This window comes from Nestor notabilis, unplaced genomic scaffold (assembly GCF_000696875.1).
Source record: "Nestor notabilis isolate BGI_N333 unplaced genomic scaffold, ASM69687v1 scaffold12342, whole genome shotgun sequence".
Taxonomy (NCBI): Eukaryota; Metazoa; Chordata; class Aves; order Psittaciformes; family Psittacidae; genus Nestor; species Nestor notabilis.
In genome coordinates this window covers 4,483-21,336 of record NW_009918823.1, presented here as the reverse complement: position 1 = coordinate 21,336, position 16,854 = coordinate 4,483, and the positions used below count along the sequence as shown (strand labels likewise).

The following is a 16,854-nucleotide window of genomic DNA, read 5'->3' as shown; positions in this document are numbered from 1 at the left end:
TGTGGGCAGCATTGTCCAAAAAGGTGGCACAAGTGTAGAGTGCCCCTCAGAGCACACGGTCCTCTGCAGCACTGGGGTGTGCAACCAGGATGTAAGGAAATGTTCTTCCTCCCCCTGAGGAGGAATGGGTGTGTACGGAAGGAGCAGGGTGCAGAGGCTGTGCTCTGTGCTCGGTCCAGGCTGTCAGAGGGTGTCCCACCACCCGCGGGTGAGCAGGGCTCTGGGCACAGCCTCTGCTTTGCATGGGCTTGTGGGACAGATGGATGAGGAGACAGGGATGTGCCATAGGGTTTGGAAACCAATGGTGTGGAGTCATGTGCCCTGTAGATACAGACCCAAGCACTCATGCACAGAGTGTGTCTGCAGACAAGGACAGGGTATAATGTAAATCACAGAATCCCAGCCTGGTTTCTATTGGAAGGGACCTTAAAGCTCATCCAGTTCCAACCCCTGCCACGGGCAGGGACCCCTTCCACTAGAGCAGGTTGCTCCAAGCCCCTGTGTCCAACCTGGCCTTGAACACTGCCAGGGATGGGGCAGCCACAGCTTCTCTGGGCACCCTGTGCCAGCACCTCAGCACCCTCCCAGGGAAGAGCTTCTGCCTCAGAGCTCATCTCAGTCTCCTCTCTGGCAGGTTCAAGCCATTCCCCTTGTCCTGTCCCTGCAGGCCCTTGTCCAAAGCCCCTCTCCAGGTTTCTTATTGGCCCCTTCAGGTGTTCTGGATGTTCCTGATCTGCAGGATCTGTAACAGGTCCATATTTTATTTTCTTTCTTTATTAGGGTGTGTTTATTTCACTTCAGATACATGGGGAAGAGAAACATTGCCAGGTACTGTATGATGCCACCCGGGTGGGGAGGCTGTCCTCATGCTCCCTGTCAAGGCCGAAGGATCCAGGCAAACTGGGGCAGGCAGGAAGCCCGTGGGGCCGGGGCTCTGTTCAGCGCCATGCCAGCAGCATTCCCTCATCCTTGCACCCTGCCGCTTCCCTCCCCTCCAGCTCCTGCATGAGACCCCCCAGCCCTGGCACTCCCGGCTGCCCGCGCAGGTTGGCAGCATCCCCCGTGGTGAGCTGTCACGAGCCTCGGCTGCCCCTCTGCTCCCGAGCATCCCCCTGCTGTGGCTGTAGCTCCAGGGCCATCGGGTGCGGGAGAGACCTGGGCAGCCTGGTCAGTCCCACGGGATTGTCTGGGATAAACCAGATGAGTGCGTTGGAGGGAGGCCAGTCTCCATCCTGGTGCCTCATGTAATCCTGCCGCTCATCCCAACGCACAGTGTTCACCTCCCCTCGCAGGGTGCACGACGCCTGGTTATCCAAGCACACGGGAGCTGATAGGAAATCCCAGACGATGCCGGCGCTCCGCAGCAGAGCCGGGGGGATGCAGGTGCGACTCCAGCATCTGGGCAGCTTGGAGACCTCCTTCACACTCAACCACAGTATGTACAGCAGAGGGTTAGCCTGCTGAAAGCTGCATGTACCCATCTTCCACTTGCTACTCATTGCTTCAGGCTGTTCAGACTCTGCAGAATGACAGTGGTCTCTGCTCTTCCCTGCAGCATTCCTGGACTGGTGTGGGTGACATTTAAGCCAGCCCCTTGGTAATCCCCCCTGGGACTTAGGGTTTGTGAGGCTTTTTCCTCTTGCCTGTCTTGGCTTAGCTTCTGCGCTGAGTGTGGTGCAGGAGACCGTGGTGTGGGTAGTGAGCAGGGGAGAGCTGCCACACACAGGGACCTGAGCCACCGTCTGCTCTAAGCCTCTCCTCGGTTTTGTCACATTTAAGCACCTCACCACTTCCCCTCTGTGGATATGACTTGGACACTGTGTTCTCTGTCTGGCTTTAAAGGCAGTGAGATTAAGGGGAAATATCGATGTTGGCTTTCTCAGTTGGCATCAGGCAGCTCCTCTGACTGGAGCTGGCAAATTCAGCATCTTGGTATTCTTACCTTATCTCCCAAGTGAAATGCAAGGGGAGAACCTCATCTATATCAGCATTTAGATCTTGTGGGAGCTGGAGTGTTGAACACTGTTTCCTGATTTGCTTTCCATCCCCAGATGCAGGCACCTCAGAAGCAGATATTGTGCACCAGGCGTTGCTGGAGGGCAATATCGCCACCGAAGTGTGCCTCACAGTCCTGGACACCATCTCTTTTTTCACCCAGAGTTTCAAGGTCAGCGTTGAAATCAACACTATTGTAGAAAAGTGGCTGTGTCTCTGTCTGCATGTTGATGGTGGTGATCCATTGTCCTCGAGTGACGCATTATGGGAGGTTTTACAACAGCAAATCCTTGTTCAGTTTATTCTCTGCTATAAAAGTAGCCTCTGACTAAGTAGTGCAAGTTTGTCCTGTCACATTAATAAATGATTTTTACTGTTCCTTATCTGCCTTAAGAATTGATGTGATAAATTATACAAAGTTGTCTCTGTCATTTCCAGCTTCAGACACAATATTTCTGTTAAATACTCTTGTTGCTTTCCAGGCCCAGCTTTTAAGCAACGATGGCCACAATCCACTCATGAGGAAGGTTTTTGATATTCATCTGGCTTTTCTCAAAAACGGGCAGTCAGAAGCAGCTCTTAAGCACGTGTTTGCCTCTCTGAGAGCTTTCATTAGCAAGGTATGTAACACGTATTAGCAAGGTATGTAATACATGACTCCAGAGGGACAGGACAATTTATATAGGTATGATAGAAGACACCAGTGCACTTACTCTCCTTTTAAACTTATATTTTGAGCTGTTTGGAAATGTGTTTTAGAAAACTTCTTCACTGATTTTGGTTCCCTCACCTGCCCTGATCACTTTAACTGCTGTTAAAAATATAGTATCTGTTTGAACAAAAGCTCGTGCTTCTTGAATCTTTACCCTAAACTGACACTACTCTGACAATGCTATTGCTTGAGTAATACTTGTGCTGACAAGCTGCTCCTCTCCCACTGCATGTGAAAGAGGGATAGGACTTGCTGAACCTCTTTCTACACTTTTCCGTGCCCTGGTATATGACTGTTTAATCCCTGTGCTCAAGCAGCATCAAAGCTACCAGCTAAGCACGTAAGAGCAGTGACTGATGCTATTGCTGACATTTCCTTTCACGCTTGTCAGAACCTGCCGCATCTTACAAGCACTTTTTCAAGAGCAGATATACGTGCAAACCCCACTCCTCCCAAGCTGCACGGTTCTCATAAATTCAAAAGGAATTACAACCTCTCAACTCACTTGTATGCAGCTTGTCATTAATAAGCTAAATCCACGTGGCATGAGATTGCAGCCAGGAAGAGAACAGTGTGTGAATGATAAGCAGCGAAGTGTTGCTTCCAAACGAGGTCTTGCACTAGTTGCTGAGCAAAGTTTGATTAAAGAGACCTCTAAACTGCTTTTCAAAGGTGGAAACCATCTGTGCTATGTACATTTTACTACTCACAGTGAAGCTAAGACCGGGTATGAGTATGAATTATACTGGAATAGAGCTAGGGCTGAATTTTGGGTTGTCCTAAGCAAACACATGGGAAGCAGAAAATGCAGAATTTTGCTGACTACCTGTCCACAGGAGACACTGTGGTCTCCTGTGAGACGCTTTCCATGGGGCTTCTTAAAGCCTGCTAAGTTGACAACTGGCACTGGCAGGAATCATGGAACACACATAAGGAAGGCTGCAATTTCTTAAGAGAAATCTGCACTAAGGGGTTTTCGTGTACAATGTGTGTAGGTAGCACTGGTGTAAGTTCTTGGTTTCTTTGAAAAGCTTTTTTAGCACTGAGACTGAAGAAGCTACACAAGAATCATTGCCTGCTGTGTTATGCAGATGCTAATTCTGCCAGCACAGGGCAGCGTGGCACAGAATTTCCAAGGTGTCTTTCCTAACATTTGCCTGCCTCTTGTGAAGTTCCCCTCAGCGTTTTTCAAGGGAAGGGTGAACATGTGTGCTGCCCTCTGCTATGAGATCCTCAAGTGCTGCACTTCCAAGGTGTCCTCCACGAGGAACGAAGCCTCCGCTCTTCTCTACCTCCTGATGAGAAATAACTTTGAGTTCACCAAAAGGAGAACGTTTCTGAGAACGCATCTTCAGGTCAGTGACTGGTGACAAGCAGGACACCTCAGGCTTAATGAACAGATAGATCAATATAACTGTGTCACCTCATATCTGCAGAGGATCTTGCTGTTGTTATATGGCCAAAAATCCTCTTGATTTCCAGGCTTTGCTTAATTCCCGTTCCCAGTGATCGGCCCAGGGCCCTTCGGGTAAAATACGCTGCCAAAGGGCTCCAAGCTGTTGAGTTTTTCGACTCACAGACACAAGGCACATCTCTGCCCCAGAGGCTGACTGGGATGGGGTGGAAAGGACAGTGGGAAGAGCTGCCTTTGAGGCAGGAGAAGGGATTTTTCTGGAGCTGCCTTTGCAGCATTGAGTTTTCGAAGCAAATTTAGCCATCTAGTGAGGCAGATGAATGTTGTCTGTGTTGCAGTGAATCACAGAAGAAGGTGACTAATGTCCAAACAGGGATTTGCATTACGACTGTGATGTTGCTAATTCTGTGAACTCACTGTTCAGCAAAGCAGTTTAGTCCTCTGGGGAGTATTTGTCCTGGGGAGATGTGACAGCAAAGCCACAAATGTTACTTGTGCTGTGGGAAAGACGTGGTGTTTTCCTATAAGCATTTCATGTAACTGTGACAATAAAACTCCTCTATTAGGGCTATTAAATAAAGCCCCACCCTGTCCCAACAGATAATAATTGCAGTGAGCCAGTTAATAGCAGATGTGGCACTCAGCGGTGGGACCAGGTTTCAGGACTCTCTGCTGATCATTAACAACTTTGCAAACAGTGACAGGCCCATGAAGGTAAGTTGGGGACATTAAATCACGTCATGTGCTATCAGCCATTGATGAAAGACTGGGGGCACGCTCAAGGAAACTGTGATTAAGGGTAAAGATGATGACTAGAACTATGATTTATGAGCTCCTGGTGGACTATGTTTTCTCAGTAAATGAGTATTATGCCACCAGTGACAGGGCCAACTGCACAGGCAGGTTATGCTCCATCCATGTGGCCTCACATCAAGAGGAGGGAACTCTGCAATCAGGTTACACTTTGCAAAGTGTTCAGCTTACAAGGGTGGCCAAAGAGCTTTCCAAGAACTTTCAGCTTTGAGAGGAATGACACAGAAGAGCCTGGTACTTCTGTTGCCCGAAGGTTATAATTAGCAGGAATTAATTTTTATTAATTGAGTATCAGCAAGATTAAGAAAGCTCTCTTTCAGTGAGACTAATGGTTGTATTTCTTTGGAAAAGAATTGTCTTGGTGCTAAAATTGACACCTTCTACCCAACCCACTGAACAGTGTGTCAACACTGCAGCTTGCTCCATGGCACACAGTGCGGCTGCCAAGATAGGATAGAGGAAAACACAAATGTTTTCACAGTTCACAGGCAGGGACACCTTCCACTAGAGCAGGTTGCTCCAAGCCCCTGTTTCCAACCTGGCCTTGAACACTGCCAGGGATGGGGCAGCCACAGCTTCTCTGGGCACCCTGTGCCAGCGCCTCAGCACCCTCCCAGGGAAGAGCTTCTGCCTCAGAGCTCATCTCAGTCTCCCCTCTTCATTATTTGCTTCTAATGAGATTTGTTTTGTGTCAGGCAACTGCTTTTCCTTCTGAAGTCAAAGATTTGACAAAGAGGATCCGTACAGTGCTTATGGCTACTGCTCAGATGAAAGAACATGAAAAGGATCCAGAAATGCTGATAGATCTACAGTACAGTTTAGCCAAATCTTACGCGAGCACTCCAGAGCTCCGGAAGACATGGCTGGACAGTATGGCAAAGATCCATGTGAAAAACGGAGACTTCTCAGAGGTAATTCTGGAATTAAAGCCACAGTTTTACACAAGACAGATACACAGATGACATGTTAGTTTTCCCTTTGTCCTTTGCAGGCAGCCATGTGTTACGTTCATGTCGCAGCCCTCGTTGCAGAGTTTCTGCACAGAAAAAGTAAGTGTATGGTGGTTGGGAGGTTTGATGAGGCTTGGGGGATCAGAATCTAGTTAAAGACAAGTTTCTCCTTAGTTGGTAAATGATTATTTCAGAAACAAACTAACCACTGTGTAAAGCTAGAAAAGGATGAGTATTTTTAAAGAGAGAATCCAGTTGTTTGTACACAGGCATTTACTAGGCTGGCCAGTACTGCTTAGACAGTCGTGCTGGCATGTTGCTGATTGAAATACAAACTGACACATCATGTCTTGGTTTAAATGTTGTTGTATTTTATATTAGGAAATGTGCTCAAAGTGGAAGCCCACTTTAAAAACTTGCTGTCAATATGTCCATCAGGAGTATCTCCAGAAGCAGTATAGAAAACTAGAATAAAGCAGTCAAAATTCAGCCAAAAAATACTACTATTTTTTGTAGCCTAACTATTCAAATATGTGAAGAATAATAAGGAAATAAGAGAGTGTTGTGGTTTGATGCAAAACAGGAAGGAAGGACAGGCTTGTGTGTTCTCAAGTAACACCACTTTGCAGGATTTCTGCTAAAAGTCCATTCCACAGTGGATATATTGACCCTATTTTTCATTTGCATGTAAGGGAGTAGTTATTGACATAGACACTTAACATTTCAGAAAGTTAAAGCTACATAAAAGCTCATTGATTACATGCACTGCCTTCGTTGGGAGGGCCTGAAGTGCTTTGCTCAGGTGTCTTGGAGCTCCTCCAGTCCTGTACTTCGTGTTGGCGAAGCGTGAAAACTCAGGACTCTGATACCCCTCTGCACACTTCGTGGGCTGCAGAAGGGGGAGTATTGTGGTAATTCTTTATTTGTACCCTGGAGGCTGCTTACCACAACCAGTGGTAAAGGAGAACTAAAAAAGAAGAGGAACAAATCCAAAGGAATAACAAGTGAATACTCTGTCACCGTCGCTCTTTACGTATATGTAGGCTGAAAAGGGTTCAGGAAAGGCTGAACTACTCAGAGTTTTGGGGTACATAACTGTGCTTTCTGCTGGGAGTGTACAGTCCTGTTCACTTCCCTCCCAGCTCTCCAGCGTCCCGCAATAGCTTTCTTCTTCGTGTGGATGAGGTTTTCAGTGCCATGGGTTAGTGGTGGCTTTGGCAGCACTGGGGCAATGGTTGGACTTGATGGTCTTAAAGGTCTTTTTCAACCTAGTTGATTCTAGGATTCTTGCATCTTATGTGCAAAGATATACCCATGTTCTTCTCTCCTGACTGTCAGTTGGTTGCAGCTGGTTAGGTTGGGGATTCCAGATCCAGGGAAACCTGTTGTGCTTGGCGTTAGTTGCCAGGAATGACTCCCGTGACAAACGGCTGGGCACGTTCTGTTGTGTTCAGTCTCATACATTCAGTAGTAAAATGAGAGTCAGGTCCCTTGCTATTTGTGGGACTTCACTGTCAGCCAAACTGCTTCCCAGCCATTAAAGCATGATGCATTGGAACTGTGTTATTCCACTAATCCATTTGCTTTTATCCACTACAGAACTATTCCCCAGTGGATGCGCTGCCTTCAGGAAAATCACTCCCAACATTGATGAAGAAGGTGCAATGAAAGAAGATGGTGGGATGATGGATGTACATTACAGTGAGGTGAGGTCCTGTATTCTATGATTATTTTAGACTTATGATTATTTGTGCAAGCTCTAACAAATTACAGTTGTGCACTGGCATCTGTAAGGAAAGCTGATTCCCAGCAATTTCTTAAGAGAAATCTGCACTAAGGGGTTTTCGTGTACAATGTGTGTAGGTAGCACTGGTGTAAGTTCTTGGTTTCTTTGAAAAGCTTTTTTAGCACTGAGACTGAAGAAGCTACACAAGAATCGTTGCCTGCTGTGTTATGCAGATGCTAATTCTGCCAGCACAGGGCAGCGTGGCACAGAATTTCCAAGGAGGGACAACACATAAGTCAGGTTTTGCTGAGTGAGAGGTTATAGAATCATAGATCATAGGATGGTTTGGGTTAGAAGGGACCTTAAAGCTCATCCAGTTCCAACCCCTGCCACGGACAGGGACACCTTCCACTAGAGCAGGTTGTTCCAAGCCCCTGTGTCCAACCTGGCCTTGAACACTGCCAGGGCTGGGGCAGCCACAGCTTCTCTGGGCACCCTGTGCCAGCGCCTCACCGGGAAGAACTTCTTCCTTATATCTAAGGATGAGCTTCTAACTGAAAGCTTCCCCTGTTTAAGTTTAGAGCCATTCCCCCTTGTCCTGTCACTACATTCCCTGATGAAGAGTCCCTCTCTGGCATTCTTGTAGCCCCCTTCAGACACTGGATGGCTGCTTTGAGGTCTCCACACAGCTTCTCTTCTCCAGGCTGAATAGCCCATCTCGTGTTCCCCTTGAGCTAGGGCTGTGCTGCAGGACACCACATTAGCAGAACAACCCAGAAACCACAGCAAGGCATTGAGGAAGTGGGTAGACTGTCCCGTGCGTGAGTCAGAAAGCCTCACAATGACTCCTGTACCATGCCTGTACCACTGCGCTGGGACGGCCACGTGGCTGAGCTGCCCAATTGCCCATTCACTGCACTAGGCTTGAGGATCCTTAGCATCACATCCCACTGCTGCTGCACACATGTTCCTGGACGTGTTTCTTAGATACCTGCTTCTGGCTTTCAGTGCTGCCATCTCCATACCCTCCCAGAGCTTTGGTATTCTCCTGGGGAGGAAGCTAAATAACCAAGACACACTTGCTGGCTCTTGTGCTAATGATAATAAAGAATGAAGGAAATTTTTAAAAGTAACTTCTCCTTTTTTCTTTTTTATCTTTTACTTCCCTTTGGAAAAGCCGGAACATGGGCTATAACTGTGGCTGCTTGTACCAGGACCTCTTAAAGAAACTGAAGATAAAATGGTTTTCTCTTCTAACTTGGACTGTTACTAACACCACCATTTGGCTCCTCTCCTAGGAAGTGCTGGTGGAGCTGCTGGAGCAATGTGTCGATGGCCTATGGAAAGCAGAGCGGTATGAAACCATTTCTGAAGTGTCCAAACTGATCATTCCTATTTATGAGAAGCGGCGTGAATTTGAGGTGGGTGTTTTGAACTAGTTTGCATATATGCAAACAGACCTGGTCTGGTCGAAGGTGTCCCTGCCCATGGCAGGGGGTTGGAACTAGATGATCTTAAGGTCCTTTCCAACCCAAACCACTCTATGATTCTATGATAGAAGGTAATTTTCTAGATACCTCAGAAAAAATACAAGAGGCTTTTGTATTTTTGAAGCTATGAGTCACTGAAATGATGTCAGTAAAGCCCACACTGCACTTCATTGCTGCTGGTCACTAAACACATGAGTGAAAGCAGTGGTCTGGAGGGTAATTGTTAAACACACACAAGACTCATATTTCGTGAAGAATTCCCACCTTCCTTCTCCTAAAACAAAGCTGTCATCATCCCCTGTGCTCATCAAAGCCAGACTCTTTTTGAGACTTTTGTAAAGGTTAAAAGCACACTGAAGTGTTCAAAAAAAGGACTAGATCTGCAGGTAATTCTGCGCAAACGGAGAGGAGGGAAGGAAGCTTTCCCATCCCTCCACTTGCTCCTTCCCAGTGCCTGCTGTGACCTGTGCTTTGGAGAGGCTGCTGTGCTCCTCTTTCCTTCCCTATCCCATGACTCCCTCCACACCAGGACAGCATCCAGCTGGACAGCTGAAGCTAGGAGAAGCCTTCATCTGGTTTTAATCAAAACCAGATTTCTGGTAAAATACTGCAGGCTGCTCTACCCGAGAAGGCTTGCTTAGGAGACACGCAAGGACAGCAGGTTTGGCCTTCTCCCTAAGGATAGCCATGTCATTGCAGCCTGCAGCTCCTCTCAGACCTGAAGCTGAGCATGTTCTTAAGACTGAGGTTTTTCAAAGAACACTGCAAGTGTTCCACCTCCTTAGAAATCCACGTTTGGATTCTCCAAAGGACCGTCATCAGATCTCTCAGAAGCTTCCAGTGTTGGCTAGAATGTTCTGCTTGCAAAATCCTGCTTTAATGATGTCAAAACTTGATTTCCAGAAACTAACCCAGCTGTACAGAACACTTCATGGAGCATATGCTAAGATATTGGAAGTCATGCATACAAGGAAGAGGCTTCTTGGAACCTTTTTTAGAGTGGCTTTTTATGGACAAGTAAGTACATACCCCACTCACCTTCACCTTCACATCCCCTAAAGCTGCTGCTCTGCCAGACCTGGAGCTGAGAAGTCTGTTGGCTCCTCTGGTGTGGGCACTGGCGCGTCTGTGTGTGTTTCCTTATTCCACTTTTGAGGTTTGTGTATCTCTCCAGGAGCACTTGATTTATTGTAGTTTATGATTCTGCTGGTGGGCTTCCCATAAAACAACTCAGTAGGCAGGAAATGGCTTAATGGGTTCATAAAACACTGGGGGCAGTGGTGGTGGTTGTTATTATAGTTATTATAAACTACACAAACACAATTTAGTGTGTATTGTATACACCAGTCACCGTATATAACCGCTGTATACAAACAGTAGTAATAACATTTTCTTCTACAGGCATCTTCTACAGACAATTGCTGCTTTTTTCTAGATAGTAGTAGAGTAAAAGGTTATTGGACAAGCTGGAGGCAAAGTATGTCAGTGTTGGTTATGTACTTGTAGAGAGAGTATTTTTTTTAACTGAGGTAGCTGGAAAAAATGGCCAAGATCTGGGGCTCAGAGTCCCACAAAGGAGCATGATCTTCTATCTGATGAAGTCTTCTGAACCTGAAAGTAGTTGTGGTTTTATTTTTCTCCTCCAGCTGTAGCAGTTAATCTAATAAAGTGCATTACCCCTCATCTCCCTTGTGTCTCTGAGCTGTCTGCTTCTGGACTTGTAACCATGGGGGAGATGCAGGACCCCTCTTTAGAAAATGCTGTGTAAATTATATTAGCTCTGCCTTTCCTCGTTCCTTCTTTTATAGGAGGTGATTAACACCCCTGAAACCATCTTTGAACACCACTGTCATTACACCACAGCATGTCAGAGCACTGACTTCTGCTGCAGCAAACATGCATTTTGTTTTACTCCTCATCTTATCTTCAACTTTGTGTATGTGAAAAGTGAATAAGGTTAGCAAGAGAGAAAGGGAAACAACTGCTAGCTTAGTTTTCTAGAAGAAATGTAGAAATAACTGGATCAGCCCCTAAAATCCAGCAATGGATTATCCTGACAACCAACACTCGATCCAGTTTTGCACTTGAAAGCTTTGCCGGCTTTATACGCCAGGTACATGCACATAGTTTTAACACTCTGTCACAACTTCCAATGGGAACAGCTTGCCAAAACATGAAGCTTTCATGCTGTTCTCATTACAGGAAGGACTGGTGATGCAGACACAACCTTTAATGCAGCTTTGTCTCTACAGCAAATACACGAAGTTCCACTTCCCTGAATACAAGAGGAATCAAAACAGAGGAAACCCATTTCTTTATTTACTGCTTGAAGTCCCTTTCAGCCTACACAAAATCCTTCTCTTCGGACTGTTGACATGGCTCTGCTATCGGGGCTTCCTCTACTTACATGTCTTTCTGCTCCTTCCCTATCCCTTATTTTTGTGGGTTTTCTCCTGCTGGCCTCTTTCCAACCTTCCAAAAAGTCAAGTCCTGGCCAAACCCAGCTTCCACGGTGTTTAAATTGCTCACTGGTCATCCTCTAGCCTTTGTGTTCAGCAATGACATGTTTGTGATGGCTGAGGAAATTCATGACTTTTTTTACACAAATTTGAAGGAACCTATTAAACAGGCCAAGCTTGTGCAGGCTGTAGCCTTCTGAACCTTCTTGACTTTCTGAAATGTCAGTGGAAACTTGCTTTCAAGGTAGGAAATCTGAAATAAAGTTTTCCAAGCAAAGAGACTCAGCTATTCCTCACTACCTCTTTGTGATTAATGCTAGACATTCTTTGAAGAAGAAGATGGGAAGGAATACATCTATAAGGAACCCAAGCTAACAGGCCTCTCGGAGATCTCCTTCAGGCTTCTTAAACTTTATGGAGAAAAATTTGGGTCAGAGACTGTAAAGATTATCCAGGATTCTAACAAGGTAAACTGCATGAACAAGCTGATGAAATGCTATTAGTGGTCGGGGCCATATTACATGGCAGGGAGTTGGAACTGGATGAGCTTTAAGGTCCCTTCCAAGCCAAACCATTCTATGAGCCTTCTTTTCCACCCTCCTACAAGCACCTTGCTTCCAATTGCCCTGTCATCCTCATGCTCCTGTGTGGATGTGTCGCATAGCTTGACAAGTTTTGGTGCTGATCTGGCACCTGGGAGGAAATAAATGAATTGGGAATTATGAATGGGAAATGGCAATCCATTTCTCACTTGAGCCCTGCTCTTGGGAGGCATTATGAGCCAGCACAGAGGAGCAGATGATTGGAAGTGGAGTTGTTGCTTTGACACTGCAAGTCTAAAAGAAAATCTTTTGGGGCCTTGCAGCACTATCTCCTTCCTCTTCCTGTGGAATACCCATTTATGCTTCCTGCAAGGGCTGTTCACACCCTTACGTTGCAACCATGGATGTGTCTGGGTTACAAAAGACAATGTTGTTGATCCCAAAGCTTGCTTTGGGCAAGCCTGCAGATTTGCATGCCACAGCACAGCACTGTACAAGTGTTGATTTATGGCCTGAAAGCAATATGGTCATACTACGACTGAGTAGCACAGGCATGTGCTGCATTGATGGACAAGGTGATAGGGCTACCTATTGCAGATGAGGTATTTCTTGTGCCCGTTCTCCTTGTCTCGTGTATCTGCGAGTGGATGGTCTAGGTATCACAGCTGACGTCAGAGGGAGTGTTTGGTGTGTGATTCAGTGCATGCAATGGAGCTGTTTGCAGCAGGGAATCAGTTTAAGTCACATCCCACATTAACCAATTGTAAGTCAAGTTACTAATCTTTGTTCTTCTAGTGAGTAACCCTCTTATTTCACAGGTCAACGTTAAAGACCTTGATCCCAAGTATGCCCATATTCAAGTGACTTATGTGAAGCCCTATTTTGAAGACAAAGAGATGTCTGAAAGAAAGACTGAATTTGAAAGAAACCATAACATCAATAGATTTGTATTTGAAACTCCTTACACTTTATCTGGAAAAAAGCATGGCTGTGTGGAAGAGCAGTGTAAAAAAAGGACCATTTTAACTAGTAAGTACAAATGTGAGTCTGTATTAGTGACTATTTTTAGACTATTTTAGCTCATGAAAATAGCCAAAAGAGTCACAAATTCTCTCAGCTACTTAATCAGAATCATGCTACAATATTCTGGTTGGGAGGGGAGTTTGCCTTATGTTTCTATGTGCAAATGTTTATAAAGTAATAAATCATGCTGGTAAATTACAGTCTTGTTCAGGATTTCGGACACACCACGTAAAACCCTGAGGGCAAGAACCTGCTTGTATATATTCTATGAAGAGTACTCCTCTATGCTGCCTGACTTTTCAATCTGTAATTCCTTTGCTGTTCCTGCCAGCTTTGAACTCCTTTCCGTATGTAAAGAAGAGAATCCCAGTCAATTATGAACACCAGGTTAATTTAAAACCAATCGATGTGGCTACTGATGAGATAAAAGACAAGACTGCAGAGCTGCAGAAGCTCTGCTCTGCAGGTGATGTTGACATGATCCAGCTGCAGCTCAAACTGCAAGGCTGTGTTTCTGTGCAGGTAAGGCTTGATGGCCATCCGAAATCACAGTTACAGCTGACTCAGAGAGTCATCTTCCCATGACACAGCACATTTACTATCCAGAACTCATTGACTACCTTGTTTGCAGCACCACGGCAAACACAAGCACAGCTTGTCCTGCCACACGCAGCGGTACATTAGTGGGGGGCTCGTGGTAATAAGCATTTTGTCATTAGTTGGCCATGGGTGAATGCTGAAGTACACTTAACTCTTGGAGACTGTACTGTCAGTATCAGTTACAAACAGCCTTTTTGTGAGCCTGGGTTCTCAAGCTGGATAAATGACCTTAAGGCTCAGACCAAACTGCTTTCCCGAATGGAACTAGAAGGAAAGTACGAGGAACCAGGCTGCATCTCTTTTTATCTCCATTTTTCTTTTGGTCTTAAAAAAACATAGGAAAACTAACACTCTGGTTACATTTGTAATGCAGAGCTGATGGCAGGCAAATAATATGCTAAGATTGGGTTTGTGGTGTTTTTTCTTGAAATTGTTATTCCCTTCACAACTGCCTTTAGCAGCTTGACAGAAGTTCTACCGCAAATGATTTTCGACTTCTCTGGTTCTAGGTTAATGCTGGTCCCTTGGCCTATGCCAGAGCTTTCCTAAGCGACAGCCAGTCCAGTAAATACCCTACTAAGAAGGTGAATGACTTAAAAGAAATGTTCAGGTAGGATTTCTGATGTAATAAAACCTGGCTGGAACATGGTACCTTCTTTGCTTGTAGTTCTGTCTCCAAAATCAGATGCTGAATGCTTAGATGTGCCTTATAAAGATCCTGGTGCTGGTGACTCCCATTTCACCGAGGTTCCTCCCAACCTAAACCAGTCTGTGATTCTCCCAAACGCTGGAGAAAAGGGGCAGGGGGAAATGAGATTTGCCATCTGTTTCATTATTCGCTTTGGTAGAAGACTGAGCTATTTTAATGCCTGAAGTTCATTCCTTTCCTCCTCAGGAAGTTTATACAAGCCTGTGGAGTTGCTCTGGAGCTCAACGAGCGACTCATTAAGGAGGATCAAGTGGAGTACCATGAGGGGCTAAAATCAAACTTCCGGGATATGGTCAAAGAGCTTTCTGACATCATCCACGAACAGGTACGTACTGCATGTGAGGAGCCCCCAGAGGTGGCTCTTGTGTGCTTGATAACTAACTCACACTGAAAACTGGTTGAAAAGTTGATCGCTCTTCATGTTATGTAGCTAAATACAAAAAGGCGAGTAACTGAACTTGAAAAGTAAATGATAGACTTGGTGGATTCCAAACACCAGTTTCTGCTGGTGGACAATCTCAGGCTGGTATTGGTACACCGTGTGCTTCAGGCTTCACTGCACATACCAGGAGTTTCCTGGTGCTGCAGCCATCTAAAGTCCGATGCCGTGTTTTGCCTCATGTTTTGTGCATCATAAGAATCCTGTGATAAGTTACAGGTTGAAATTCTCTGGCAAAATTTCCATTTTGAAGAGGTTCAGGCAGCTCAGAGGGGGCAGGAAACTGGATGTCCAGAAATTGGTCGCACAATACGCAAATACACAGTCACTCTAGAGCAGCTCCTCCACTCCACTTAGATCCTGTGTTGTAAGACCATCCTTCAGGTTATAGAGAGTCTTGCTACATGGCACAGATGCAGTGAGTGCTGTATTTAGCTGCATGTACTCCCTGTGCTCACAAAAAAAAAACCCAGAGTTCTCTTATTGCAAAGATATAATAAATTATTGCTTTACTGAGAATTGTTTCTTTCCTATACTGGACAGTTGTAACTAACAATGATCCAGTAGGACACAGAACAGTGTGTCTATGAATGCTACAGAAATTGCTTAATTCTTGTTTCTGATTTCTTTGTTATGCTGCCTTTGTGAAACAGCTCTGAAGACAAGGTTGGCTATCTCTTTTGCACACCTTTTTAAACACCTGGATTACAGTCATGAACTGGAGCCTTTTCTGAAGCTGTGATTTTCTTCTTTCCTCTAGATCTACCACGCAGATACGATGCATTCGCCGTGGATGCACGACTCCCTCCATGTCTTCTGTGCCATCAGCGGGACATCTGGGGATGGAAGTTACTGTTCACTCAGACCCACTGCTGAAATATAAACATATCAGTCCTATTTTACAGAGCTTTCTCAGGAATACGTGGAACTGTACAAAGGGTGTTTAAAGAAATCCATGATGAGCAAAGATTCGGTTCTTTTTTTTCCCCCGAAGTTGCCATGCTTTCAAACAGGGTGCTTGCTTCTTTTGCTGAGCAACATTGAAGTGCCTGGACACTGCACCACTGTGCTTCTTTTCTACTATGTTTTTTTAAAAGCTGAGTGTGTAACACGACGTGGAAAACCATCTGAATAGGTATTGAATTGCTGAAGTGTGAATGGGAATTAGAACGGTGCTGTGTAAAGTTGTACAATGGAATATAATAAAATGTAAAAGTACTTTGTAAATAGAAGGAGTATATAGAAATTAGCATTGTATCATATTTGCTGCTAAAAGCTTTGTTGGACAGGGAACATGAAGGAGAAAATGTAGTCACTAGTAAGAGACCTTCCTCTTCTAAAAGTGACTTGGGGTCCCGATGCCCCCTTTGCACTCAGACCCTGAGAGGAGTCTTGTCCTGGTCTGCAATACCTAAAACCCAAGTCAGAAATGATCGTTTTCATACATCCTCTGAGCAGATAATTCTAAAGAAACCTCCATGAGAGCTGGGCTTACTACAGTTCATTTCACCTCTGTTTTCTGAAAGAAAACAGGTTTTTGTCTGACATGTGGTTGAAGAAAATGGATTTTCTGAAATTCTCTTATTCCTTCTTCCCCTCCCTGAAGCGTTAATACATTATCTTTGTCTCTAGTGAGACACTTTCAGATGCGGGAAAAAGAAACCAGATCAGTCATTCTTTTATCCAGCAACATCTTGAACATCTGTGGTTTTCAGATCCTATCAATTGTAAATATGGTTCCAGTAGCTCATGTGGGGGTGGGGGGTTGTTTAAGGGTATGTAACAAAATGCCATAATAAAAGGACTCCAGCTGGCTATAGTGTCTCTAAAATAATAATCTTGTAATGTCTGTGACAAATAGCTTTTGACCACAATTCAAAATGTTCATTATGCATGATTCTAAATACCTAAAATGAATCATCTTCTGAGAAAAAAAAAGTTGTGATCTATAAATTCAGCCATAAGCAAAATACAGATGTGCC

At 45.1% G+C, this 16,854-nt stretch overlaps 1 protein-coding gene across 1 annotated transcript in view; it reads left to right on the top strand.

Annotated features, from left to right (window-relative positions):
- Positions 1 to 15,772, top strand: part of DOCK11 (dedicator of cytokinesis 11) — a gene marked incomplete at its 5' end in the record, with an annotated part of 54,373 nt that extends 38,601 nt beyond the window's left edge. The window contains 17 exons of the mRNA XM_010009921.1: positions 781 to 828; positions 1,293 to 1,435; positions 2,052 to 2,167; positions 2,478 to 2,615; positions 3,880 to 4,062; positions 4,722 to 4,835; positions 5,630 to 5,845; positions 5,926 to 5,983; positions 7,484 to 7,590; positions 8,909 to 9,031; positions 10,004 to 10,117; positions 11,880 to 12,026; positions 12,920 to 13,130; positions 13,456 to 13,646; positions 14,234 to 14,334; positions 14,620 to 14,758; positions 15,633 to 15,772. Coding sequence (XP_010008223.1) covers positions 781 to 828; positions 1,293 to 1,435; positions 2,052 to 2,167; positions 2,478 to 2,615; positions 3,880 to 4,062; positions 4,722 to 4,835; positions 5,630 to 5,845; positions 5,926 to 5,983; positions 7,484 to 7,590; positions 8,909 to 9,031; positions 10,004 to 10,117; positions 11,880 to 12,026; positions 12,920 to 13,130; positions 13,456 to 13,646; positions 14,234 to 14,334; positions 14,620 to 14,758; positions 15,633 to 15,755 — 2,272 coding nt within the window. The remainder of the gene's footprint in view (positions 1 to 780; positions 829 to 1,292; positions 1,436 to 2,051; positions 2,168 to 2,477; positions 2,616 to 3,879; positions 4,063 to 4,721; positions 4,836 to 5,629; positions 5,846 to 5,925; positions 5,984 to 7,483; positions 7,591 to 8,908; positions 9,032 to 10,003; positions 10,118 to 11,879; positions 12,027 to 12,919; positions 13,131 to 13,455; positions 13,647 to 14,233; positions 14,335 to 14,619; positions 14,759 to 15,632) is intronic.
- Between the last annotated feature and the right edge of the window lie 1,082 nt (positions 15,773 to 16,854).